Genomic DNA, 27,621 nt, shown 5'->3' on the forward strand with positions numbered 1-27,621 from the left:
GAGACCTCCAAGATCATCCAGTCCAATGCCATGCAGCCTTACAGCCCAGCCCTGCCCTGGTTTGCACCACCAGTTTACAGCTGAGTTGTAAGCAAGCACAAGACTTTTTTTTTTTTTTGGCTACACAGGATTTTCCAGGGTGATTAAATAATTTTCTAACTAGCTGAGAGAATGAAGCTGTCACAAATCCCCAGGGTAATAGGAAATTAAGTGCAGACACACATGCTCCACAGATACAGGAGGATTTCAAATTCACTGAGAAGCAAGATAAAATATTTAAGAAAGCAAACAAAGTGGAATGAAAGCCCATGCAGTGTAAATTAAATCCACCCAAACCAGAAGCAGCCGCCTTTGCCTTGCTGGGGCACTCCACACGTGCACCAAGCTCAGCAGAGTCCCTGCACCACTGCAGCCTGGTGCCTGTCTCAGATGAACACAATTTGAAGACCTTCAAATATTTTGTTCCAAGGGTAGAAGCATTCCTTGGCCCTTTCAACACCCCCAACAGCAGCGCCGTTCCCCACAGAGCAGTAGTCCTTGTGGAATTCCCCAAAGAACAGAAGGTCAGGGATGCCATAGATTGGGCTGGGGGCAATGGACTGGGGGCGAGCAGTGGTCTGGGGCACCACCTCATGACCTAAGGCCTTGACAGTAACCTACCTTAGGGCTTTCCAAGATTTTCCATAGTGGAAGCCATATCCATCAGCCCTTGGGCTGCTACTTGTTGGAGCTGTGAGCTTACAGAAGGAAGGACGGCCAGCACTGGTCCATCTCCTTCAGAAGGATTTGTAGCCCCAACTCATGTGAGAAGGAATCTCAGCCTTCCTGAAGGCTGCAGGTGCAAGCAATGGGGCAGGGCAAGCAGCCCTGCCTGGGGTTCTTTCCTGACCAGGGGCAGACCTTCATGCTGGTGAAGCTGGGCAGGGAGAGTGCAGAGCCACTGGAGGAAGGGCTCTGGAAAGCCATCACTCCCAAGCAGCTCGAGGAAATTCATATTTCATGTTCTGCTCCTTCCCTGCCCACGGAGTTCTTTCTCGTGGTGGTGTGTAGGTGTATGTGAGGGATTTATCCTTTCCCCACTGAATCACTGCAGCACAACATCTTTTCAACCCTTCTGTACAGCAGAAAAGAGCCTCATGGCATTTCTCCTCATTCTGCCGCTTAAGAAGACCGACAGCAATCTCCACAGCAAAGCAGTGCAACCCCTCCTGGCCCCACCAGAGCCATGCCTGCAGGAGCAGACAAGTCCCGCAACCAGCTGGCACCCCAAAACCACAGCACAGCCCACCTGCAGCCAGCAGGAAGGTGATATGGATACCACTGCTGCTTTTTCAGCTGGGAAATTGGTCCCTGCTCAAGGGAAGGAGCAGAATGGGGTACCCCGGGCACACTGTACTCTATGCACCGCCCCAGGAGCCCATCTGCAAGTCAAAGTGGTACCAAATCCCAGTTGTTGCAGTAACAGAATCCTGGCATGGTAGAGGTCGGAAGGCATCTCTGGGGATCACCCAGTCCAAGCCCTCTGCTAAAGCAGGGTCAACCATAGCAGGTTATCCAGGATCACAATGTCCAGGAGGGTTTGGAATCTACCCACAAAAGGAGACTCCACAACTTCTACATGCAACTTGTTCCAGGGCTCCAGCACCCTTACAAAGAAAAAAGTTTTAGTTTAGTTTGAAAAAGAGAAGGCTTAGGGGAGACCTCATTGCTGTCTACAGCTACCTGAAGGGACATTGTGGAGAGACTGCTCATGGTCTCTTCTCACAAGTAATTGGAGACAGAACAAAGCAGAATGGCCTCAAGCAGAGACTGGGGAGGTTTACACTGGACATTAGGAAAAAGTTTTTCAAAGAGAATGGTCAGGCAATGGAGTGACCTGCCCAGGGAGGTGGTCGAGTCACCAACCCTGGATGCATTTAAGGGTCATCTGGATGTGGTGCTTGGGGATATGGTTTAAGGCAAATCTTGTAGAGTAGGGTTATAGGTTGGACTTGGTGCTCCTGAGGGTCTTCTCCAACCTGGATGTTACTGTGAGTCTGTGTTTTCTTCATGTTTTGGTGGAACTTCATGCTCTCGATTTTGTGCTCACTGCTCCTTGTCTTGTCACTGGGCACCACTGAAAAAGAGCCTAGCCTCATCCTCTTGCACCCTGCCCTTGAGCTATGGATCAGCCTTGAGATGATCTCGTCTCAATCTGCTCTTCCCCATGCTGATCAGCCCTATGTCATTTGGACTCTCCTCCTCACAGCGATGCTCTGGCATCAGTGCTTCAAAGAGGGGGCTGTCAGAAGACATTTCATCACCGTATCCAAGCCTGGTGTTTGAGCTTTCTGTATTTCCAAAAGGAAAAGCAGAGGGAATGAGTTGTGCAGCTGCTGGCAAGGTCACAGCCGTGAGCAGGTGCTTTCCCTGCTGACCCTGACATAAATTGCTTAGAGAACGACGCAGGAGCTTTAGGCAGGTAGTCAGCAATAAAAAGGTAACCAGTGGATTTTTTTGGCTGCAGGAGCACCAGGCAGCTCCTGAAATGTCAGGTTAACATTAATGACCTTTCTCTAATAGTTATTTAACCCAAGAGCACTTTAAAAGCATGGCCCTCCCAATGCTGAGCTTCACAGCACTGTGATGAGACACTGAACCTGATGAGTCTGACACACGCCTCTGGGCCCTAGCAGGACCATGTCTGTTCAGCATCTCTGTGCTTTATTGAACTTCACAGAATCATAGACTAGTTTGGGTTGGAAGGCACCTCCAAAGGTCATCTAGTCCAACCCTCTGCAGTCAGCAGAAACATCCTCAACTAAATCAGGTTGCTCAGTCTTGAGCCTGAGTATCGGCAGGAATGGGGCCCCAATCACCTCCCTGGGCAATCTGTTCCAGTGTTCCATCACCCTTATGGTAAAGAACTTGTTTCTCACATTCAATCTAGATCTGCTCTTCTCTCATTTCAAACAACTGCCTCTCATCCTATCGCTGCAGGCCTTCATAAACAGTCCCTCTGAAGCCTTCTTGTAGGCCCCCTTCAGCTACTGAAGGCTGCTATTAGGTCTCCTTGGAGCCTTTTCGAAGCTGAACAACCCCAGCTTTCTCAGCCTATCCTCATAGGAGGGGTGTTCCACCCCCAAGTCATCTTTGTGGCCCTTCTCGGGACCTGGTCCATCAGGCCCATGTCCTTCTTGGCTCAGATTAAGCGTGAAAAAAAATTGTCTATACATATACACATACATGAAGTTTTTTCCAATTGCATGCGGTCTGGAAAGTCAGCAAACTACTTCTGGTATATTCTGTCCCAACCCTGCCCTTCCAGACACCAGTGCCTCGCCCCTTGCTTCTATTTCCTCTCCCAGAAGAGGGCAAGATCACACTGGAAGTGCAAACAAAGCCCAGGAAGCATTAAGGCATTCGTTCCAGTTTCCCATAGTTAACGTTCTCTAGGATGGGGCAAGACATGGGGATTGTACCTTGCTTCACTGGGGTGAGTGAATTGTCCTATTCCAAATCACACCTGACTTCTACACCCTCTCAGCAACCTGGAAGTTTTTGAGTTTTGGTGGGGCTCTGCTCTTTTTGCTCCCTAGTCTATTTCTCTTCCCTTTTTACAACTCCCCATCTCCCACTGAGTTTCTAACCTCCAAGGATAGTTGACTGGTGATGTGGGCCACCGTTTACCAGGTGTTGAAACATGGTGGACCACCAAAAGAACTGTTGAGGGCACCCACAGGGCAGGGCAGTGATGCTGTGCCTCCCGAAGACCTACAGCCCACTTCTAAGTGCCTGGAGCACCATCTAGCTTTGCCTTCTCATGCAAAGTCCAGGCAAAAGCAGGAGTGCAGGGGCTGGCGACCCTGAGCTTTAGCCTTGGCCCACTAAAACCCCACAGGCTGTCAAACATAAAGCAAGGACACCCTATAAATAAGGATTCAACCATAAGAGCAGGAAAAGGCTTCCTCAAGTGAAAGCTTCAGTTCAAACTCCTCCCCTATCCCCAGCAAATTAACATCTCCTTGTAGAAAACACAATTAAACTTAAAAGCAGGAAAACCCCGGGGAAACTGGAGAGTTCTCACGGTGAATTTTATTTGGTAAGCAACAATATAAACATGTGAATAAGAACAGGCATTGTTTGCAGGGCTGCTGTTTGATCCAGAGTACCCTGAATCCAGCAACCCTTTGAGAGCAGGTGAGGGCAAGCCTCCACCTGCGACTCGAGGCTGGCCGAGTTGCAGTCCACCAAGACCTTTGTCATGGAAAGACCAACGCTTGAGTATTTGCTATTACCTGATGTATGTGCAATCTTGGAATGTACCTCCCACCCCCACCCCCTCCAGACCTTCCCAGATTAAAAAATAAATCATACAGCTGCAGACCAGTAAAAACAAAATAGAGGAACTGCTTCCAGCTTATTGAGACTGAAATGGCCTGTTGGACTATGAACTGAAATATCATCCTAGAGACAATCCACACAAAGTACTCTATTTACAACTCAAAAATAAGAACTGCTATATAACTTTTAATTTATAGCAAATCTCATACATTAGTGTTTACAAAATAAATTCTGGGCTCAACTGACATGGTGTGCTGCTCAGCAAGGTCTTTTTTTCCTTCCTCTCACTGTAACTGCCTTCAGACTGGAAAGCTGAAGAGCTTCTTCCGTGATCCACGCATGACTTCTGATCATGCTGGACGTTGGGGGGATTAAAAAAACAACAACCAAACAACCCAACCAAAACCAAACTCAGAATGTTTCCTGCATTTCTGAAAGTATTGTTGCTTGGTACCTTCTACCATTTAAGCTGCACAGTTCAAACCATAAGCTGTCCTTTAACAGGTTCCTTACGCATCTCATGAAAGCTACTCAGCTACTGCACTGGGGCACTGGCTAAGGTTACAAACCAGAGGAACATCTCATCTGTATTACCAGCTGACACAACAGGAAAGAGGAAATAGAACTACACAGCCAATCTCTTATTTCTAACAGCAAAGATGCCCACTCTGTTGCTTAGATACTTCAGTAAGTGAAACAGTACCATACAGTTCAACAAACAGTGTGTTTTTTCATATAAAACCAAACATTTTAATAGTATAAAAAGTTGTTTACTGGTGTTTCTACTATAAAGCGTCTTGTTCCACAAATCCAAAGTGATAAAATCATTAGGTACAGTGATAAGAGACTGCAGTGTAGACATTTCAGCTCACGTTTTGCTGACACGGACTGCGACCGGATCCTTAACACACATCTAGGACACAGACTGAAATGTGAACATGTAGCACACACCCGAATGTGAAGGTGGTTTACCCACTGACGTGGTGACTTGCTCTCTTCAGCCCTCCCTTCTCCCTCCAGAACAAGAAAAACCCCTCTGCTCAAAAAACAAGGCATGTAACAGTTTGGACTGCAGGAAAGCAGATCTTCTTGAGGGAGCCTGCCTGCACACACACCCACACCAGGGTAAATTCCAGACTTATATGCTGACCATTTCTCCTTGGGTAAGAAAATGACACCTGCAAAAAGGAACACGTACAAAAACAACCCAACTGTCAAATAAATAAAGAGCACAGCTGTTACTTCAGCACACACAAAGAAAGGTATTGGCATCCTGTATGCAGCATACGGGATATTCATAGAATCATCAGGGCTGGACAGCACTTCATGAGGAGCGGCACGTGAAGAACCTAACGCCTTGTCTCTCTCTCCTCCAACAGATCTGATGGGTTCCGGATGTCAAGTGCAACCTTTTACACAGATGTATCTGAGTTCACCTCTGCCACACTTAGAATGCATTTGATTTGATTTTTAATTTTTTTTTTTCTCAAGATGCACAGAAAGTCCTCATGGTCTGAATCACAATTTTGGCAGCCCTGCTCACGCTACTTGGGTCTCTTGGGTTTCCTACCAAATGAGGTCGTTAGGAATGGTGCAGTATATCCCAACACAACTTTTCTCAACCACGTGGAGTCTTCCATACCCTGGCATTTTCTCCACCCCTGAACTGTAGGTAGGTATTATGCTGTTAAGTGTGTTACACAAAGGCTGCTGAAACCATTCCAAGTGATGTAACTGTAGTTAGGTGTCTGCTATAATACAGAGGCAGGGTCTAGGTCTATCGAATGCTATATCCACATAACATTTTAAAACATGACATATTGAATGTGTTTTCCATTTGCTTTTTCTTCTTTTTTTTTTTTTTTACTTGTCTTTTTTTTTCCTCCTCTACAAATATTGTTACAAACTTGTTGTTAATTGTGCCACGAGGTTTACATTTCTAATTCTCCCAGGATTTGTAAGTCAAAATATTTTAACAACCGTATCTATGCTAGGTACACTTAGAAGTAGACATTGAAATTTCAAGTAAAATGAACTGTAGCCACATCTACTGGACTCAATACACGTCCTGACATCTAGATTTACTTTGATAAGTTATACAAATACATAATACATTCTTAAATAATATGAAGACCCACAATATTAATTTGTGAGCCTTCCCACGTTATAAAACCACTTTTACAGGAATGTTTATCCACCTGTACGCCTGTTTGGAGTTTGCAGTGTCTCTTGCTTCCCTGTTTCCGCAGATTGCTGGACCAGTTCTTAGGCTTTGGCTATTGAAATCTCTTATTTGAATGAGGCAACACTGGTTATTAAGGCTGGTTTTTGTTTGTTTTTCTCTCTTGTGAAGTTTCCATTCTTTGTTGTGACGCCGTTTTCCAGAGCAGAATGACTATCTTGTGTCTTCTGGTTCTGTTTTTATGACCTTCCTTTCTATGTTGTTGTTGAAAGCAGAATGAGGAAAATCCTTTAAAATACCAAGGCCTTCTGCATCAAGAAGAGAAAGAAAAGGAAAAAAAAGGTGTTAAAAACAATGCTTGGAAGCAAAGATATTCTGTTCTTAGCTCAAGAAAAAGGCCCATGAATCATATGGATCCTAACAGTTGAAGCCATAAATTCTGCCTCCCCCTCTCAGGCTTTAACCCAGCTGGGTTAGAACCACTTCAGTTACACTGCAGTGATGACAGAGTAATCATTGCAGATTTACTTCAGCTCTCTCAGGGCTCAGTGGAGATGCACTCTTTGCTTGCATTCTGAAAGGGAACCAGCAGAAAAAAACCCCACCAGATAGATGCTTCACTGAGTGAATTATTACTGGGATTGGACAAACTGTAAAAGAGGTGAGCTAATATTGCAAGTTACCGAAGGTAAGAGTCCTAAGATGGTTTATAGGTTGGAAGGAACCTTGGAAGATCATCTAGTTCCAAATCCCCTGTAATGGGCAGAGACACCTTCCACTAGAGCAGATTGCTCAAGGCAAGATGCAAAACCCTGCTCAGTTTTCAAAGTAACTACTTTTACAGCTGGGCGTTCAAATAACCTTTCCCAATGCATCTTCCAGACTCAAGTGGGATTTTATTACCCCTAGAGTTCCCAAAGTCTCAAGAATCACAGAATGGTTTGGGTTGGAAAGGACATCAAAGATGATGTAATTCCAAACCCCCTGCCATGAGTAGGGACACCTCCTCCTAGAACACCTTGCTCAAGGCCCCATCCAACATGGCTTTCAACAATTCCAAGGCTTGGGGCCTCCACCACTTCTCAGAGTGGTTCCAGAGTCTCACCATCCTCATCACAGGGATACATTTTTTCTTAATGTCTGATCTATGTTGAGCTTCTTCCAGTTTGAAGCCATTACAACCTTGCCCTGCCACTCCATGCCTTTGTGATAAACTGCCCTCCAGCTCTCCTTTAGCCCTCTTCAAATACTGGAAGGCAGCTCTAAGGTCTGCCTGAAGCCTCCTCTTCTTGAGGCTGAAGAGACCCAACTCCTTCCTTATGTCTCTGAAGGAATTCCTGGCTTTATCTCAGTGCACCATGGATTAAAATGACATCACCCATATGGACCTCAGAAAGGATTCTTGCTGTCTCAGAATCAGTTTTTCCCAGTGCCAGAAGTAAATGACAAGATTGCCCATGAGCACAAGTCAGTGAATGGGAAACCCAGTTCAAAAGGCCTACTGCACGATTTGGTTCACCCTGCCAGGTCCTTCTAAACCAGAGTAAGAGTCTTTTCCTAAGTGTCTGATTGCCTTATACATAGTGAATCCAATTGCATTAAAATGACAGCAGTCTAAGGATTTAACAGCAGTAGTTTGGATCAATAGGGCTCTCTGAGGACAGACACAAGCCAGAACTTGCTTACTTAAACCTACATCCCCTATGCCTTTCCCAAATAATACTCCATCTGATCCCAGATTAGCAAATAACATTCCTCTCCAAGTTTGGTTCAAAGCCTTAATTAAGAAGGTTACACACTAAGCATGCTAGGCTAAGCCACCATCTCCTTCCCTCAGAGACACCATGCATTCCTAGGTTCACCCCAGGCTTTGTAAGAAGTGGTGGGTAAGGAAGTGCAGGGGACAGCACTAACCTGAGGACTGGGACTTTGCCTCCCCGCTGGGGTAAAGCCGGATCAAGTCACTGCACAGAGGTTTGCCAATGTGCTGCTCTCCGTTGAGTGCAATGTGCTGCAGCTGCCTGCTTGGCAGGCTGGGCATCCGCAGGTTCAGCGGTCTCTCACCTGTGCCAGTGAAACATCCATGCATTAAAAGCAAAGTAGGACTAAACATGACCCAAGGACATGCTAATTCCATCGGCAAAAGAGTATCCTAAATTCCAGCTGCTCGGAGAAAGAGTTCTTAGCAGAGCAAGGCTTATGTGAACATGCTGCTACACCAAAGACACTGACAGCCAAAATAAACCCCCAAACCAGTGAAAACCTCTTCTTCTGCTCAAAAACCCCTTGGAGATCCTAAAATTTTCCACCCCCACTGCACAATCCCTTTGAGATCCTAACCATTCCATCTCCCACTGCCCTATGAACCACAGAATATTAGAGGTTGGAAGGGACCTCCAGAGATCATCAAATCCAATTCCCCTGCCAAGGCAGGATCACCTAGGGTAGTTTGCACAGGAATGCATCCAGGTGGGTTTTGAAAGTCTCCAGAGAAAGGAGACTCCACAACCTCTCTGGGCAGCCTGTCCCAGGGCTCTGTCAACCCTCTCTAAAGAAGTTTCTCCTCATGCTAACGTGGAACCTTCTATGTTCAAGAAGCTTGTGCCATCCACACACTTAATTCTCCCTACCTATTTGTGTACCACATCACTTGACCAATGAAAAGCTGTTTTAAGACTTTCTTTCATCAGTTCTCTTACTTTCCTCTCTCTACTGCTTCTCTCCCTCCTCAACAAGATTTAAACAAACAAAAAAAAAACCAGACACAAAAACCAAAGAGAAGCTGTTTGAAAGCTTTCTTTCATCAGTTCCCTTACCTTCCTCCCTCTATTGCTTCTCTTCCTCCTCCTTAACAAGCCTTAAACAAACAAAAAACCAGACACAAGAACTTGTGGTTGCATTTCTTGTGTTTTATAACATTTTGCTTCATTTCACAACAGTAAAACAAACAAACAAACAAACAACTCAATCAGAAAGCTCTCAAACAAAACAAACACTCCTAAAATTCATTTAAGCTAAGGAGAAACCAGTTGGTAAATCAAAGGAATAATCACTAAACTGTAAGCTTTTTGAGGAATAAGCAAGCTACTAAGGACATCATTAGAATCTTAGTTACAAAGAAATCTACACAGCAAACTTCTCAAGTTTTGTTCCTTGACTGCACAAACAAGGTAAACAAAACAACTGTCTTACTTGTTTTACTTTCAGCTTCAACAAATCAAGAAAACCACTGAAATGCAACATTCTGCCCTGTTTTCAAATCTTAAGCTAAAGCCAGAATCAAGTTCAACTCTCAGGAATCACAGAAACATTCTGGTTGGAAAAGACCTCCAGGATCACGAAGTTCAACCAGTACCTTTACTCTACAAGGCTCACCCTAAACCATATCCCCAAGCACCACAGCCAAACGACTTTTTAAACACGTCCAGGGTTGGTGACTCCACCACCTTCCTGGGCAGCCCATTACAATGCCTCACCACTTTTGCTGGGAAAAAATGTTTCCTAATGTCCAACTTAAACCTACCCAGTGGCAGCCTGAGGCCATTCCCTCTTGTTCTATCACTAACTACCTGTGAGAAGAAACCAGCAGCTGAGGTCTCCCCACAGCCTCCTCTTTTTCACACTAACAGGCACCAGCTCCCTCAGTCACTCCTCATAAGATTTATTCTCCAGGCCCTTCCCCAGCTTCATTGCCCTCCTCTGCACTTGCTCCAGCACCTCCATATCCTTCTTGTAATGAGGTGGCCAAAACTGAATACAATACTCAAGGTGTGGCCTCACCAGAGCTGAGTCCAAGGGGACAATCACCTCCCTATCCCTGCTGGACAATGCATTTCTAATCCCAGCCAGGATGCCACTGGCTTTCTTTGCCACCTGAGCACATTGCTCGCTCACATTGTTGTTTGTCTATTACCACTCTCAGGTCCCCTTCTGCCAGGTGGCAATCCAGCTGCACTGCCCCAAGCCTGTAGTGTTGCTTGGTGTTGTGACCCAAGTGGAGGACCAGGCATTTGGCCTTATTGAAGCTCATGCCAGAATAGCCGTGCACCCCACTTTCTGCCCTCCCCACGTCATCCCTTGGGCAAGATGCATCAGAGCAAGCGAGCAGAACCTGCCTGCACATCTGATGGCATTATTTAGACTGCAAGCACTTCAAGGCAGAGATTTTGTCTCGGCCACTCAGTGTTCCATGCTAGATAGATAACACCATTGACAAGGGTTGCATAACATCAGCTGTGTTTTCTGGCAGCAACATCACGCCTGGAAGCTACTGTACCTTGTCCATCAGCGTTATCTAGTGACATGCCATTGGGGCTGTGCTCCTCTGAGTTTTGTCTGTAACATCCTGTGGAAAGACGTCTCTCTAATACAGCCTGGTTGCAGAGAAACTCCATCTGTTTTGCCATCACCTTTTCTGACTGAAAATAAAGCAAAGGAAGAATTTCTCTCTATGTACATACATATAGCAAGTCAAAACACAGGGAAAAAAAGAGTATCACATGATAAGACTAGCAGCCTAGACATAGTTTTTTTGTTGACTCATATGTACAGATGTGTGCTTTACAGTTTCTTCAAAACCATGGAGCAAACAAAATATTTTTGCACCCATTAAGATTTTCATATTGTACATCTGAGTCATTCGAAGGCACTTCAAATGCAAGCTGCTGGAAGTTCATCCATGAAGAAAAGGCAACGTTTAAGAGTCTGTTCCTCATCAAAACAAAAAAAAAACACAAATAGAATCACTTTCTGCATTTTAGGACTACAGGTTATGTGAAGAGAATCTCAAGAAAAGCAAAGGATAATGTCTTAATTACCCAGTTAGTACTATTCAAATGTGTGCCTTCACAATGTAATGCAAAAAGTATTCCAAGAGCAACGGCAACATCTGCTCAAAACTTATGCCAAGATTTCAGCAGGCATCTTGGAATCTTTATTTTAGGCAACAGCACTACACAAGCTTAAAAATCTGCCATTCTGAAAGTGTAGGATGACAGTATGTTTGTGGGGGATAAAGGTGTGAAATGTCTGTCTAGAAGAAGAACAAGACCTATACACCTCTAGAGAGTGAAGCTAAACAATGCAGCACAATGTGGGAGGGAATGGCGTCTGAATGTTTGTCATTGACTTGAATGCCAAGAGAAATCTAACTTTCCATATCATCTTGTTCTTAAAAATGTAAATAAGCATCTTGCAATTAAAAAAAAAGAGGAGGAAAGGAAAAAAAGAAAAGAAGTCCCAGCAAAATCGCCAGTCAAGAAAGTTGATTGTGGAACCTAAGGTTGAACCTTTTCTGTTCTTAACATCTGCAACTGATAGGGAAAAAAAGCCGTCTCATTCAGGTAATGCCATCACTGTCACCATCCACAGAGAGGCCTACTAACTGCAGAGCACTGAACTCTCCTCTGGAGGTGATGAAAGCTCTGACTTCCCAAGAAAGTCTGCTTATTCAGCAGACCTCCACATTTGCAAAGAGAACCATAAGATAATTTGGATTGGAAGGGACCTTAAAGATCATCGACTTCCAACCTCCATGCCAGAGGCAGGGACACCTTCACCTAGACCACCTTACTCAAGGCCCCATCCAACCTGCCTTTCAATACTTCGAGGCCTGGAGCCTCCATCACTTCTCTGGGCAGCCTGTTCCAGTGTCTCACCATCCTCATTACAGGGATGAATTTCTTCCTAATGTCTGATGTAAAAGCGGCTTCTTCAAGCCATTCCCCCTCATTCTGTCACTCCATGCCTCCGTAAGAAGTCCTTTTCCAGCTCTCCTGTAGCCCACTTCATATACTGCAAGGCTGCTCTAAGGTCTCCCTGCAGCTTTCTCTTCTCCAAGTTGAATATATAATGACAGCATAAGAGACCAGCAAAACCTAAGCATTTTCAGCACAGTAACAACTCTGACAGCAGGCCAATGACATCATCCATACTTTGGCTTAGAGCTCATCAGGTTCTGCAGAACACCACCAATAGCTCAAGCTTGGTCTTGAGAGGTTGGTTAAGAAAGGAAACTATTGTCATAGATCCACAGAATGATTTAGATTAGAAGAGACATTAGAGATTACCTAGTTCCAACCTCCCTGCCATGGGCAGGGACATCTTCCAGTAGAACTGGATGCTCAATGTCTCTTCCAGCCTGGCTCTGAACACCGCTATGGATGTGGCATCCATGACCTCCCTGAGCAACCTGTTCCCACGTCTCACCACACACACCGTAAAGAATTTCTTCCTAATCCCCAGTCTAAATCTCCCCTCCTCAAGCTTCAATCCATTCCCCCTTGTCCTGTCAAAACAGGCCCTTGTAAACAGTCCCTTTCCATTTTTTTGGTAAGCCCCCTTTAGGTACTGGAAGGCTGCTCTAAGGAGCCTTCTTTTCTCCAGGCTGAACAACCCCAACTCCCTTGGCCTGTCCCCATAGGGAAGGTTCTCCAGCCCTCTGAAGATCTTTTTGGCTCTCTTCTGGCCCTGTTCCAGCAGTTCCATGTCCCTCATATGCTGGGGGTCCCAGAAGGCCTGGGTGTCTCAGAAGAGCAGAGTAGAGGGAGAGAATCACCTCCCTCATGCTGTTGGTCGCAGTGCTTTGGATGCAGCCCAGGATACTATTTTCAAGCAGTTCACTTCCAAGTGTGCTTTAATTTTGCTATTCTGTAACTCTTGTTAAAAGTCTTCAATTGTAAAGTATTTTTTAAAAAGAGTAAGTTATTCCTCATCCACCATCTCTGTTGTTTAATTGGGATGAAACCATTAATTTCAAACTGCAGTGATGCTTCTGATCCTCACAGAAAACCTGTAGAGTTGCTTAAAACTCTACAAGCTCTATTTAAGCTTAAAACAAATCTCTAACCACTGCTACATAGCAGTAAACAATGAAAACTTCTAAGGCATGTAAAAGATGAAATAAGCTTACAAAAATCAAGTCAATTTAATCACAGTGTCAAATCAGAACACGCAGCATAACTGCTTTTTGATGCCTCCTCAGAAGCAGCTTTCTATGATTGAACAGCACTTTGTAACAGGAGAGGGTAAAGGACAGTAACACATCTCATAAAAGGGGAATAGAGCTCCTATATGTCACCTTACATGAAAACTTGGTGATTATACTTGCTCAAACCAGCCACACAAAATGAACTGGCTGGAACTTAGCACAAAATCCCTCCTTGGCAACAACTAGTAGATGATGTGCATTTTGCCTCAAGGCCGGGATACACTACAGGAAAGACAAAAGAAGAATCAGAAACCTCTCTTCATTCACAAAAAGCTTTTTGGATACTCAAAACCTCTACACTTCCAACACTGTTAGTTAGAAAGGAAACATCCCCTTGAGTAAGGATCCCCCTGCATAAGAGAGACACTGAACTGCTGGAGCAGTGCCAGAGCAGAGCCACAAAGATAATCAGAGGGATGGAGAATCTCCCCTATGGGGACAAACTGAGAGAGCTGGGGATGTTCAGCCTGGAGAAGAGAAGGCTCTGGGGCGAATGCAGAGTGGACTTCCAGTATCTGAAGGGGCCTACAAGAAAGCTGGGGAGGAGCTTTTGACAAGCACTTGTAGTGATAGGATGAGAGGGAATTGAATGAAGCTTGAGGAGGGCAGATTCAGATTGGAGGTTAGGAAGAAATTCTTTACAGCTGGGATGGGGAGATAACAGAACAGGTTGCCCAGGGAGGTGATGGATGCCCCCAGCCTTGCGCAACCTGGTCTAGTGGCTCACAGCCGGGGAGTTGGAGCTAGATGATTTTTAAGGTCCCTTCCACGAATCTATGAATCCAGAGGTTCTCTATTTCCAACACTTATTTGTATTTCTTCTCACAAGAAACGTCAGAGCTGAGGACTCCAAGATCGCCTACTCTATTCCTCTAGACTCGGCAGCTTGAACTTTCCATTTATAGCTAATAACACAAGCCACACAGCTTGTGCTGTACCAGTAGTATCCTGCTTGCTCCCAACAGGCAGGCACGTCACAGATTTTCAAGCCTACTATGCTAGATCTTACCTCCTTGGAACTAACAAGGGTAGAGCTGCAGCAGTGTGTCAGAACAGTTTCAGAAGGCAAACCCACATTAAGAGTGATGCAATCACAGCTAAGCAAGGTAGCCTTTGAGAAAATTATGGTAATTAGTCATCAAAAGCAATGCAGGAAGACATGACCTGGATTATTCAGTGTAGTGGGTTTACCTGAGAATTGAGAGCTGTTGAGTCCTCACTCTTTCCTTTAGCCAAAGCAAGTGGCATTTTGTCCTGCTGATAGAGGGTCTGGGCCGTGTCCTGGAAATCAGGGTAACCATCCTGTAAGAAGAAACCAAACATCAAGGGGAATAGATTATTGATTTTTCTTCACCCTTTCTGTACACTCAAAAGAAAAAAAAACAACAAACCCAAACTCCATAGTCCTGAACAACTGTGGAAATTCTGGGCTGCCATTCAAGTTAGCCATTCAAGTATGTGCACAGAACACACAGGGCCCCTCTACAACTGCTATGTATCTAAAATGGCAGGCACGATCATAACTCATCCTTCACAGCTTCAGGTGAATTCAGACTACTGTTGTCACTGACATGAAAATAGCTAATCTTCAGCCTTACAAGGCAGACTTAGTCCCATGGTTTCTGCCACTTGTTACGTAATGCAGTCCTGGAGACTCTTAGGAAATCAAGTTTAAATATGTAGTTGAGAAGCAGCTAGGCCAGGAGCTGCCTGTTCTTGCCCATAGCTCACCAAAAATAAGCATCAGTCCTGGTTAGGTTATTCAGAGCGTTTTTATTGTATACCCTCTCAGCTGATGCATTCAGACTGCAGGTTAGGAAAAAATCCTTTATAGTGTGGGTGGTGAGACACTGGGACAGGCTGCCCAGAGAGGCTATGGATGCCCCCTCCTTGGAGGTGTACAAGGCCAGGCTGGACAGGTCTAGCAGGAGATGTCCCTGCCCATAGCAGGAGGGTTGGAACTAGATGATCTTTAAGATCCCTTCCATCCCAAACCATTCTATGAACCTATGAAAGCATAGCAGCTGGATATGCTAACCTTGAAAAACTGAGCAATGCCTCCTGAAACTCAACGTATTTCACACAGAGACTATCCTAGCATCGCGCACTGAAATATCGCCATCTTAAAAGTAGAGTAGCAAAGACTTCATATCCTATGAGAATTCATGATTCAAGAATTCCTTCAGTCTCAAGAGCTTATGACATGCAAATCTCTTTTGCAGCTTGCGTATGCACCAATAAAGCAACTGAAGTTCCTGTGAAAGCCTGCCAGACTCCATTAAAATAAATTAATCATCGAAGCAAAGGTTCAAGATGAAAAATTTATCCTGCTCGGATAAAAAAGCTCATTTAAAACAGAGGAACATCCAGAAATATCTACAAAAGCACCGTACAGGTGACTCCTAGAACATGAGAGGAAGCTAGAGATCACAGATCCAAGCCCCAGAGTGGTGACATCTGTCACTGAGGCTCTGCAGACCCAAGTACCAACAGGACACAAAAGCAGGTCTGCTGCCCTGACTCTAGAGGCTTATGTGTGTAAACAGTGACATTTTTGGCCATAGCTGCACCAAAGTGTTACAGCCCCAGAAGAAGAGCAGCCATCTTTCAGGCTAACAACACAGGGAATCACAGCATGGCTCAGGTTGGAAGGGACCTCACAGATCATCTACTCCAACCTCCTGCCGTGGGTAGGGATGCCACTTAACTAGACTTGGTTGCCTAAAGCCTCATCCAATCTACCTGGAATGCCTCCAGGCAGGAGGCATCCACAACCACTCAGGACAACCTATTCCAGAGTCTCGCCACCCTCATACTGAAGAAACCAGTCTAAACCTACTCTCAGCTTCAAACCATTCCCCCTGGTCCTGTCACTAGACACCCTTATGGAAAAGTCCCTCTGCACCTTTCTGTAGGCTCCCTTTAGGTAAGGTTGCCCTGGAGTCTTCCTTTCTCCAGGCTGAACAACCCCACTTCTCTCAGCCTATCCCAATAGCAGAGGTGCTCCACTCCTTGGATCACCTTTGTGCCCTTCCTCTGAACTTGCTCCAACAGTTTCACGTCCGCCTTATGATGAGGACACCAGAAATGGATGCAGTATTTGAAGTGGAGGTCCCACAAGAGCAGAGTAAAGGGGCAGAATCACCTCACTTGATATGCTGGCTACACTCCTTTTGATCCAGCCCAGGCTACAAAGAAAAGGTCCATGTCCATGCCAGGCTGCCCACTGACTCTGCAAGAGCGGTGGTCAGATCCTCAGGGCAACATAACGCAAATAAAGCTACTCTTTATGCTCAGAAAAAGAACAAATAGATCTTGTCTGAGCACTGCATCTAACTTTTATCCACCCAATACACTCCTCAGGGTAAAAATAAACATCACATAGGTATGCAAAACTTCCCAACCTGCCACAAAACCTCATCCTCTAGGAACAAAAGGCTTGGGAGCACACTTCCCTCAGCACTGACCATTTTTATCCTTAGACTTGAATTTGTCTGCGAGAGGAGGATGATCGTGTGTAGGAAGATGACAAACTGCATCACAAACCCCTATCACTCAGGATCCTATTTTTGCAAGAGAACAGGTAAGGTGGCTCTTTAGAACCTATTTGTGATCACTTGCCAACACAGAACCAAAGGCTGCTTTCCCAAAGCAGGGTTGGCTGCCCGATGCCATCACTGCCACCCATCAGTCTGGCACACCACTCACAGACAACGATGACTGGATTACCTTTCTCCGAGCCCTCCCCCACGACTGCCTCCACGTTTTTCTCCATGCTGCCCTGTCAGCAAGGACCAGGGACATTCTGCTCAGCACTCAGCCTGCCTGGAGGTTCCTCCTTGCTGCGTGGTTCACTGCATGCAGCGCAGCATTTTTTGGTTTGCTGTGCTGTTTCTCAGTTGTTTTTCAAGCAGCTTCGTGCAGCAGATGTTCTCAGTCCCACAAGCACTTTCTCGCTCCCTCTAATGACATTTTTCCTATGCAAACAGGAGCTTCTACTGCTTTTACTGAATATGTGGAAGAAAGAAATCACAAAATACAAATCACACACTTGACTGGTTTTCTTTTCAACTTTCTTTTGTGGCAGAGGTAGGACTTTCCTCTACTCTCCACCTCTACTGGCATGGAAGGAAGACACTTCCTCACAGCCTCAGCTCAGGTCCTCCTGTCTGTGCTCTCAACTCCCACCAAGCTCCCTGAAATCAGCTTTCTCAGCTCTCCCCACCCCTCTTGTTCAGCTGAACGCAGACAATGACACACAGAACAATCCCTTTCTACCACAGAAGACTATTCTAAAGCCCCCTTTCTTTGTTCTCTTGGCTGTTGGCAGTGGCTCTGAAGGAGAACTTCACTAACCTTAATGCAAAGCAGCAGCAGTAAGGAATAGCCTTTCCCTCTGTGAGACACCCAAGCCTTGTTTTTCTTTCTGAGCCACAACAGCTCATTGCTTTGAGCAGAGCTGGGACTGAGTCACAAACGATGACAAAATAAGGGGTGCCCCCGACCCGCAACATCCATGCAGACATGATCCTTGCTCTGCACCTGTTTCCATCCCCTAGTCACCCGTCCAGAGCAGACTTAGAAGCTACAGCCTCCTTTTTAATAACGTGCTTCCAAATTCCAATTCAATCCCTTCCCTTTTTCACTCCCTCTGCACCTTTAGTCTGTCGTTTGCCTGGAGTTTTTTTTCCTTCTCTCTACACTTCACTCCCACAGCTCACCCACCCACTCACCGACTAAGAGGGGGAGAGCTTGCAGGGGAAGAGAAAGGCTTTTTACAGGTAATTTGATGTAATTCATGGCACACTGTTTCTCTGTAATGCTTGTGTGAGTTTCGTATTTGCAAAGAGGATAAATTCACAATGGTAACCTGGCCATGTTGCAGCTCACACACACAGCTCTGCTCAAAGATGACCTTCAGAGTCTCTCTGGAGGATTTTTAAGTGCTATCATACTTCAGGAAATTAACTCCTCTTTTTTTTTTCCTCCCCCCCATTTATTTTTTAAGTAAACTTCTACAGTACGCAAACAGGGTGTGGTGCCTTTCCAAATGCAAGTGATAGTATTTCAGACGGTGTTTCGTAGCGAGGTTAGTGACTAATAGGTAAAAGAATGGTGAAACAAAATACAGGCCTCAGCTTTACAACGAAAAAGCAAAACAACCTTTACACACACACACAAAAAAAAGAATAAAAAGGAAAATCACAGAGTTACAACAACAACAAAAAAAGGCCCCTGTTCAGACGCTCTGCATGATGCTCATCATGATAAGGAGTTCACAGAGCCACGACAAAGCACTGGAACTTCAGAAACAGGGTAAGAAATTCTTGCCCAGGACAGAAGAAAAAAATCTTCAACATTTGCTACTATTTTTGCATCTAACTTTTTAAAAATAAGCAAAAACCTCCCACAAAATAGAATTATAGAATGATTTGGGTTGGAAGGGACCTAAAAAAGACATCTAGTCCAAATCCTCTGCAGTCAGCAAGGATGTCCTCCACTGGATCAGGCTGCACAGGGACTAAGCCTGACCTTGAGTACCTCCAGGGATGGGGGACTCAATCACATTCCTCTGCAACCTGTTGCAGTGTTCTACCACTCTCATGGTAAAGAACCTGTTCCTAACACCTAATCTACATCTGTTGTCTCTAGTTTGAAACTATTGCCACTCTTCCTATCACTGCAGATCTTTGGAAACAGTCCCTCTGCAACCTTCTCATAAGCTTTCAGATGCTGGAAGGCTGCTATTAGGTCTGGCCAGAGCCTTCTCTTCTCCAGGATGAGCAACTTCAGCTCCCTCAGCCTGTCCTTGTAGGAGAGGTGCTCCAATTCCCATTTTCAATTTCTTATTTTGGAAAAGTCCTATTTCTGAAACAGTTGTTTGTACAGTTAGGACATGAGATTTTCACTCATAATTTTAAATAAAAAAGAAACCCAAGTAAATATCCTTTCTCAATTACTCAGCCAGAAAGCATCAAGAGAAAGCAAGTCTTTGGATTGTGAAGATTTCACCACACAGAAAACAGGAGACTGCATATCCCCTGAGGCTGCCCAAATCTCCTGCTCTCAAAAAAACTCTGAACGTTTCAGTAAAATTAACATCCTGAAAAATACAGGCTGTTTCTTTCAATGAAGATCGTGTAGAAAAGGGGGGAAAAAGCACCTCCCTTGCAGTGTGTCACTTTAGATACTTGCTCATTGTCAATTATTACTGAATGAAGGAAAAACTTCTTAATGGTGAAATCTAATCAGCAGTGAAATATTATTTCAAACAGAGGAGCAGCAGCTCCCCACCAGCTCTTACACAGCAGGGTACACTGGACAGGAGAGGAGAGACTCAAGCAACCTTCCTGCTAGGACATGGTGAAGGTGGATGAAATCACCACAGCTACCAGTAAATCCTCAATGCCTGTCTATTGGTATGATAAAAACTCCTACTGCACACAGACTGATGGAACTTAATAAATACAGTGAGAAGATGAACTCCTTTCTACCTATTCAGAATTGCCTTTTAAAACTCACTGCTCTCATCAGGGTTTGCCTCTCAGTAAAAGCCTTTGTACAGGCAACAAAGCATCACACTACTGGAAAAAAAATGAAAGCCTCATATATCATTTATCACAGAGTGAGTTACGTAGGAGAAATGCACTCCACAACATGCTGCCACTTTCCTCTGCATTTTGTGCCACACACAAACTCAGCTCAGTTCCAGTTCGCATTCTGATGTGCATTTAACCTTTAACCTAATGTGCATAACACCTTTTGGAGCAGATAGTTACGGTATAAACCCCACAGCACCAAAGATTAATTTAGATACTCACAGAGCAATGAAACACTGATTAGTTTAAGAAAGATCTTCTATTCTTATGAGGCATCTTTTAATAAAAGTAACTTTTAAAAAAATGCCTCAAATTTACTTTCCAGCAGTGGTACATGAAGAAAAAGGTAAATTCTATATATGTTGCTCTTGTCCCCCTAACAAGAGACTCCCAGCAGCTTCCTAAGCAACATCTTGTGCAAGTGTTTACATTAGCCACATATTATGTGATTGTCACACAGAACTACTTGCCAAAAAACAAAGGTAAATGAATATCTGCAAGCGTAACCATTTGCATTGACATATTATAGCTTTTAGTTAGCTTTTGACTTCTCAGTACATTCAGTTTGTTCATTTACAGCATTGTCAGAGAAGGCTATTATTTGTTCTTGCTATCCATCCTTATGCAGAACTAGGAACTCAGGATATGATCAAAAGCTGACTCAAGCAAGTTAAGCAAACCCCACCTCACACTGACTTGAAAGCAGGAGATTGATGGGAAGACAATTCATGGAGATTATTCCACCACAGGAAGTCAGTCAGTCCCACTATTCCTCTTCCTACTCACTCAGAGCACCAAATACAGAGTAACTTCACCATTAAGCAAATCCTACTCTTTCCCCCCATGTTCCTAAAGGTTTCTCCATCAAGCATTTATATTTGCAGAGATGGTGGTGATGTTCTCCTCCCTCTTCTCTCACATTCGTCAATTGTCAAATGTTTTTCTGACAAATTTCCTGAAGGCAGATCCCTTCAAAACAGAAGCAATTTTTTAGCATGCAGAGGTCAAAAACCAGAAATCACAATACTGTACCTCTATCTTGATTCTCTTTGGTGACAGTTCATCCCTTTCTCCACATTTAGATCTAGAACAGGAGACACACACACCATCAGTAAACAGAACTGCTGGAAATAATGATGAAGAACAGAATAAAGGAGACAGAAAAACAGAATACAGCAGGCAAGAACAAGTGAGATGCACACAAAAAGCCATCAATTCACTTGGACATGGCAGTAAACATCACTCAAGTGTAATAGGACACAAACATCTTGTGTTATTTGCAGTCATGCATTCCTCTTGCACACAACAGAAGAGTATTTAAAAATGATCACATTTAAAAGCTGTTAAGCTTTTGTTGCTCTTTCATAACAGCAGTTCACTCAGTAGAACAGTAACAACTGAATTTAGGACTCAGCTTCAGTTCCTTTAAAGTAAGCTTGTAACTTATCTTTTTTCTTTCCTAGGCACTATCAAAATAGATCTTAAGTGGAAAAAATAATTTGGGGAAAAAAAAGATATATTAAGCACCTTTGGCTACTCTGTCTATACACATTAACCTTGAAATGCACAAGTGTTCGTAATACTTGAAGCACCAGCCTCTGGGTTGCCTCTCAAGAGTCACTACTCTCACAAAATTTGAAAAACTAGGGAGCAAATGAAAAGGCAATTCAAGACAGCTAAACCTTAGCAGTGTGAAAGCTTCTGGGCTTAAACAGCATTCCCCTATAGCCTCCTCAGAAGAGCACTCTGCAAGCAAAGAAAGCATCTCAGAAGAAATGCTATCAGACTGATTAGTTCCTTGAAAGTAAAGGTCCTTTGAGTTAATGAAAACCTTACTTGGTGGTCCTGTATGTATACTTGTACGTAACTTCTCGAGAGATCTGCCGAGCTAGCGCGAAGAGTTCGTCTCTCCTGGTCAGCAAGGCATTGTCTTTCACGCACAGCTGAGCGGCTGCTTCGTTAACTGTTAGCTGGAAATGAAACACAGAAACAGGGCTTGGGGATTTTGCCTGCTTGTACAACTACCTGCTCTTCTGAAGAAACAGATTTCGACTGCCAGTAAAATTACCTATAATTGTATATTAAACCCCGGAGAGCTTCTTCGGCTTATTTCTACCCTTCCTAAGCCGGGTAACGTGCTGGGAAGAGAGAAGACATAAATGTAGTCGGTGTGTTTTATGTCCTTTAAAGTAAAAAGCTATTGTAAGATTCTCTCAGTGCGCACTGCTTGTGCCTCCTCCCAGCAGTAATTAAATCTCAGTATAAAACAGTACTCTGAACATTCACAGTGCTTGGCTCCCAAAGCCTGGTTAACAGGGAATACTATTTTTATAAATGCAATATGCCCAGGACTTGGGGAGGAGGGGTGGGGAGAAACACCAACCCAACACCCTGACAGTGTGGGTACAGATGGCTTTCCCTGGTGAATACAGCACAAATTCTGTGGAAGGTGATGGTTTAAGAAACGATTAAACTTTTTTTAGCTGTGTTTCTCACCTCAGTGTTTGTGAAGACTATCTTCAGGCATGAATCAAATGGAACTTGTTTCAAGGATGTTTTCCTGAGCCTGCTGGGACACACTTCTAGTGTCTGTGCTACTGGCAATAGTTTCATAAAAGAGAAGGGGGGTGGGGGGGGGGGAAGGCTGAAAATGGTTTTGCAATGCTCTTTAGAAGCAGATAGGAAGGGGTGATACCATTGTCAATTTCATTGGCTTAATATTGCTGACAAGCCTGTGGGCAGCAGCATGGACAAACAACGAAGCTACAAATGCCACAAGAGATGAAAACTGAAGGGCTCTTCACAACAAGAGGGGATCCACTGAGTCTTGAGGAGGGCATATTTAGACTGGAGATTAGGAAGAAATTCTTGATGGTGAGGGTGGTGAGACACTGGAACAGGTTGCCCATGGAGGTCACAAATGACTCCTCCCCTTGAGACGCTCAAGGCCAGGCTGGATGAGGCCTTGAGCAAGATGGTCTAGTGGAAGGTGTCCCTGCCCATTCCAGAGGGATTGGAACTAGATGGTCTTTAAGTCTCCTTCCTGCCCAAACCATTCTAATAATCTGGGCTGGAGAGGAGATTCTCTGCTTCTTCCATGGTGAGCAGGCACTGAAGAGACATTTTCACAGCCAGCACTTGTAATGAGGCGCAAGAGCAAGAAACCAACAGGTGTTCCTTCCACAGTGCCCACAGCAATTCTACTCTTTATTTCTAGAAAAGAAGCTGGCCTGAGCAGGCTTGGCTTCTTCCAAACAAGCACAACTGCTCTGCTGCTGCTACTGTCAGCAGCGTGCTCTGGATCTGTCTGAGCCTAGTGCACACGAGGGAGCAGCTAGTTTTTCATGGCACATTTATGCTAAGTTGAGAGATGCCACCCCCAACCCTTGGCCTGGTATGGCAAAAAACAGTCACCACTAAGCACACGGGGCTGTGGGGTTGAGGATGAGCAGGACATCATATGGGAGCTCCAGCACCAAAAGCACTGCTTCTACAAGAAGTGCTTTCCATGGAAGCAGACAGAAGGTGAAGCTTGGAACAACAGCTCTGCAGTCAAAGGCTGTCTGCTGGGAGCACGCTAGGAAACTCACTCCCTGATCCTGCTGCTGATCATGCTGTGGAATGTTACTTGGGAATTAAATCAGAGCGGGAGGCCAGCAACTCAGCCCAAACACCACACTCCATCCCTGAAGGATGGAAGCTGTCTGAAGACATGAGCAGCACACAACCACACTGTCCTTGATGTCATCCACATTAGAAAATAAAACAATTGTATTTTGCCTAACATGACATGTGTGCTCCGGAGAGGATGAAAAAACAAAGAAAGATCAGGAAAGCTGAGGTCCTCTCAGCAGCCTGTGCCCACTGAGCCATTTCTAGTGAAGCCTCACATGGAACTGCTGCTCCTGGCATTTCCTAAGCCTTTTTTCCTGTGTTAGATTAATCAGAGAGAGGCATTTCCTGCAGTATCTGACTGCAAATGGGAGCACAAACATCTTTTAACAGGCAAACCAGATATGCCACCTGACCTTTTAGTCTCTACACAGGCAAAATAATCCCCGAGGTCAGATGTACAAGGGTGGGAAATTTAGGTTTAATCTCTGGTACACCTCTGTGTTACTATGTTCCTACAATACATAGAGGTGTTGTCCTTGCTCACCTGCAGGAGGGTTGGACAAGATGACCTTTGAGGGTCCCTTCCAACCCTGTCCAATCTGTGATTATGCTAAAAAAAAACACCCCCAACTATTACTCCTTGGACAGGAACAGGTGTTCTACAATGCCTTTTCAGAAGAAAAAAACAAACAAGCAAACAAAAAGGAGAAAAAAGATACTAAAAAAAGATGACTACACTTCTGAAAAGAAGCAGGCATTAATGTCTGTAACACTGATAGCTATTACTTTTCTAAGGATGAATAATATGGCTAATGCTTACAAAATAATTCAAAAAGTTTCATTATCCCTCAATAAAGTGTTTGAAGGGTTGCAAAGAGCTGAAATGAGTGAAAACACTTTGGGTAGTTGTAGACAAATGCTGTTTATCCCAACATAGGAGAAAAGCCAAATGTTTGTTTGGTTGTTTTTTCTCTGTTTTCCTCTTTCAGGTCACATCCAGACTCAGCGAATCGAAGCAGATCATGGCTTCCTGCCCTTTCAAGAACCTTAATAATGCAGACCCAAAGTTCTGCATGCCAAAATATAAGGAATCTGTCTGCTGGAAGCCTTAATGATATGGAGCAGCACATAACCATACAGACTTTACAGAGAGGAATGGGTATATTCCCACCTAATGGGGTTCATATATTCCCCCACTAAAAAAAAAAAAACATGATTAAATACCAAGCTCTACTGTTTTGGTGAGTCAGCAAAAGCAAGAGACCAAGCTAGACAAGATTTATTATTTGCATTTCTTTTTCCTCCTTCCCACACTATTAAACAGGAATTTCAGAGGTTTTATAGGTAGCTAAACAAGCACCAAAATATTAACAACTTAACAGGGAGGTACTTGAGGCCTTGTTCCTGGAGATATTCAAGGTGAGGTTCAACAGGGCTCTGGGCAATGCGGTCTAGTTGAGGATGTCTCTGCTGACTGTGGGGAGATGTTGGACTAGATGACCTTTGGAGGTCCCTTCCAGCCCACCCCATTCTGTGATTGCATGAAATTACAAATCTGACTCAAACACACACGGGTCGCCAACTTCAAGGGCACACCTCATACCCATCCCTCTTGCAGTCCAACCTTAAACACCAGGTTCTCTCTGTGCTTGAAAAGCTGTGTAATGCTGAGACAATCGGATGGATTAAGGACATTGCTTTTATTAATTTTGGAACATCTCTGAAAGATTCTGCAGAAGATTTTATGCTAGATCAGTGCTTCATTCAGATAATACTCCCAACAGCACACTTCCAAACCAGCTCCTAGTGCTCACAGCTTTCACTGGCCTCTAATGGCTGCTCAAGCCCTCTGAGACACTGCAGCATTCATACTGAAACAGAGAATATTCTCATTAACTCACCACTAATAACTCCATCAAGTCTGATTTTAATTTGCATGCAACTCTGATCTGTGGCTTGAGAAGCCACAGAAAACACAATCTTTACGTTAAGAAGTTGACCACTATTTAAGCTTTTTAAATTCATAGTGAAGTTTATTCAGCTGTTCCTTGCCAGCTGCAAGAAGAAACCTTGAACTGCAAGGCAGAATGACAGCCTTGGAATGTATTAATACATGCAGAGAACAGTCTGTGGACAAGCAGAAACTTACCTCCCTGGTTGCTTATGGTACTTCCTTTTGAGCAGCAAATTGTCTACACCATCAAAAAACAGAAAGTCACTGAAGTCGAGTTTACAAAAGGCAAACTCGGGTTGGACAGATTTTAAAACAAAATAGGTCTCATTTTTTACTATTTGTGTATTTGCTGCTTTAAAATGGAAGTGGAGAGAACACTGCTTGAGACACAATTTGGTGAAATCTGGCCTCTTTAAGCAAACAGTAAACCAATTATAAGCAAATTCTTCTTGCTTCCATGTGTGCAGTTCCCATCAAGTTCGGCGAGGCCCCACATGCGTAAGTGAGGCGTAAGTCAACCACATACTCCTTTGATCTTCAGCCGTAATCATAACAGCGACAGAAATATTTCCTACAGCCAAACCATGCTCTCATTCCATTTTTAAACAGTTTTGCAACGACACAGTAAAGGTCTGTAGTGCAGCACTGAAAAAAATGAATAAATAAGAAGGCAGAGCAGTTCCAGTTTATTGCTACTCTGCTCCTTCAAACTAGCACCCCACCATTCACTCCTCCAGCTCTGCAGAGCCACCCCTGAGCCTGACACACTCACTGCTGGATGCTAAGAGAAATCTGTCCAGATTTCTGAGGATTTTCTATGACTGCTGTCCCAGGGACTGCAATAAGTATGTAGTATATCTTCACTGCCTCCACCTTCAGGTGGGGAGCCCCCTTCTCCAAATGCTAAGTCTGCAGTAACATGCAGAGCATCTAAACAACAAATCCTTTCAAATCCTGCCTCCACTTCATACACAACCCGTTTTGTTACAAGAGAGACTTCTGCCATGTCAGAGGAGCAAGATCAGCCTCTGTTCTTGCACACTGGATGAATTCACAGACTGAAAGCGTTTAGCAGAGCACCTAAGTGAAAGCTGCCCAGCTAAAGCTGTGTGGTAGAAATGTGGCTGACTGCTGACAAGTTCCCCTGTAAGCATCCCCTCTGCTTAAACTCACCTCTGGTGATGTGCAGTTGCCTTGTAAATGCAAATACACAAACAGAAATGTAAAGAAATAGGCCTTGTTTCCTTCTGCCCTTCCAGTCAGAAGTATAAAGTGAACCTAGTCTTATACTATGGATCACACACCTACAAAACTTCCTGCAGCAGAAAAAAAAAAAAGGCTAAAGCCAGTACAGTTCTTCTGGCACTCCTGTAACATAAACATTGCCCTTCCTTTTGGGAGCTAAGCCTTCCATGCCAAATTTTAAATCCAACTGCAATTTTGCAATCACTGTTAACCATGAAAATGCTGATGCAGCATTCATATCAACAGCATTTTGGCGCTGCTTGGAATGAACGTTTATTCTCCTCTTGTACTGTATTTTGGCACCAAGGAACTACTCCTACTAGGCACACCTACTGCGTTACAAGCCATGCAGCAGGAGTCTAAACAATGCCAGAGGAGAAGCAAAGGAGCCTTTAAGGATGATAGGAAACAGAGGCTACACAGGCACTAAAGGATAAACTTTCAAGTTACAGCCACTTATCAATGCTAGAGATGGTCCTTTCCCCTCTTCTTTACAGTCCCAGACTTGAGTGGCTTAAGACTACCGTGGCCCAAAAAAAAAACACCCTAACAACCTCACAGGTTGTATAATTAAGCCTCATCCCAATTCAAACACAAACAGTCTCACCCTACAAGGTTTAGGGACCTCATCAGCAGAATCCTTTTCACCTCAAGGGCACAAGCTAGAGAGCAGGATCTTGAGGTGAGGAAAGAGAGCAGAGAATAGTAACCAAGC

At 44.3% G+C, this 27,621-nt stretch overlaps 1 protein-coding gene across 3 annotated transcripts in view; it reads right to left on the reverse strand.

The window, feature by feature from the left end:
- Window positions 1-4,056: 4,056 nt before the first annotated feature.
- NAB1 (NGFI-A binding protein 1) overlaps window positions 4,057-27,621 on the reverse strand; it is a 30,125-nt gene continuing 6,560 nt past the window's right edge. For 2 of the 3 annotated variants that reach the window (XM_064157720.1, XM_064157714.1), the window contains exons 3-8: window positions 21,929-22,062; window positions 21,125-21,176; window positions 14,685-14,795; window positions 10,782-10,923; window positions 8,420-8,569; window positions 4,057-6,813 (exon numbers count right to left, since the gene is read on the reverse strand). In XM_064157720.1, coding sequence (XP_064013790.1) covers window positions 6,719-6,813; window positions 8,420-8,569; window positions 10,782-10,923; window positions 14,685-14,795; window positions 21,125-21,176; window positions 21,929-22,062 — 684 coding nt within the window. In that variant the 3' untranslated portion in view covers window positions 4,057-6,718. The remainder of the gene's footprint in view (window positions 6,814-8,419; window positions 8,570-10,781; window positions 10,924-14,684; window positions 14,796-21,124; window positions 21,177-21,928; window positions 22,063-27,621) is intronic. The other variant, XM_064157729.1, reaches the window with a different exon arrangement.

This window comes from Pogoniulus pusillus, chromosome 2 (genome assembly GCF_015220805.1).
Source record: "Pogoniulus pusillus isolate bPogPus1 chromosome 2, bPogPus1.pri, whole genome shotgun sequence".
NCBI lineage: Eukaryota > Metazoa > Chordata > Aves > Piciformes > Lybiidae > Pogoniulus > Pogoniulus pusillus.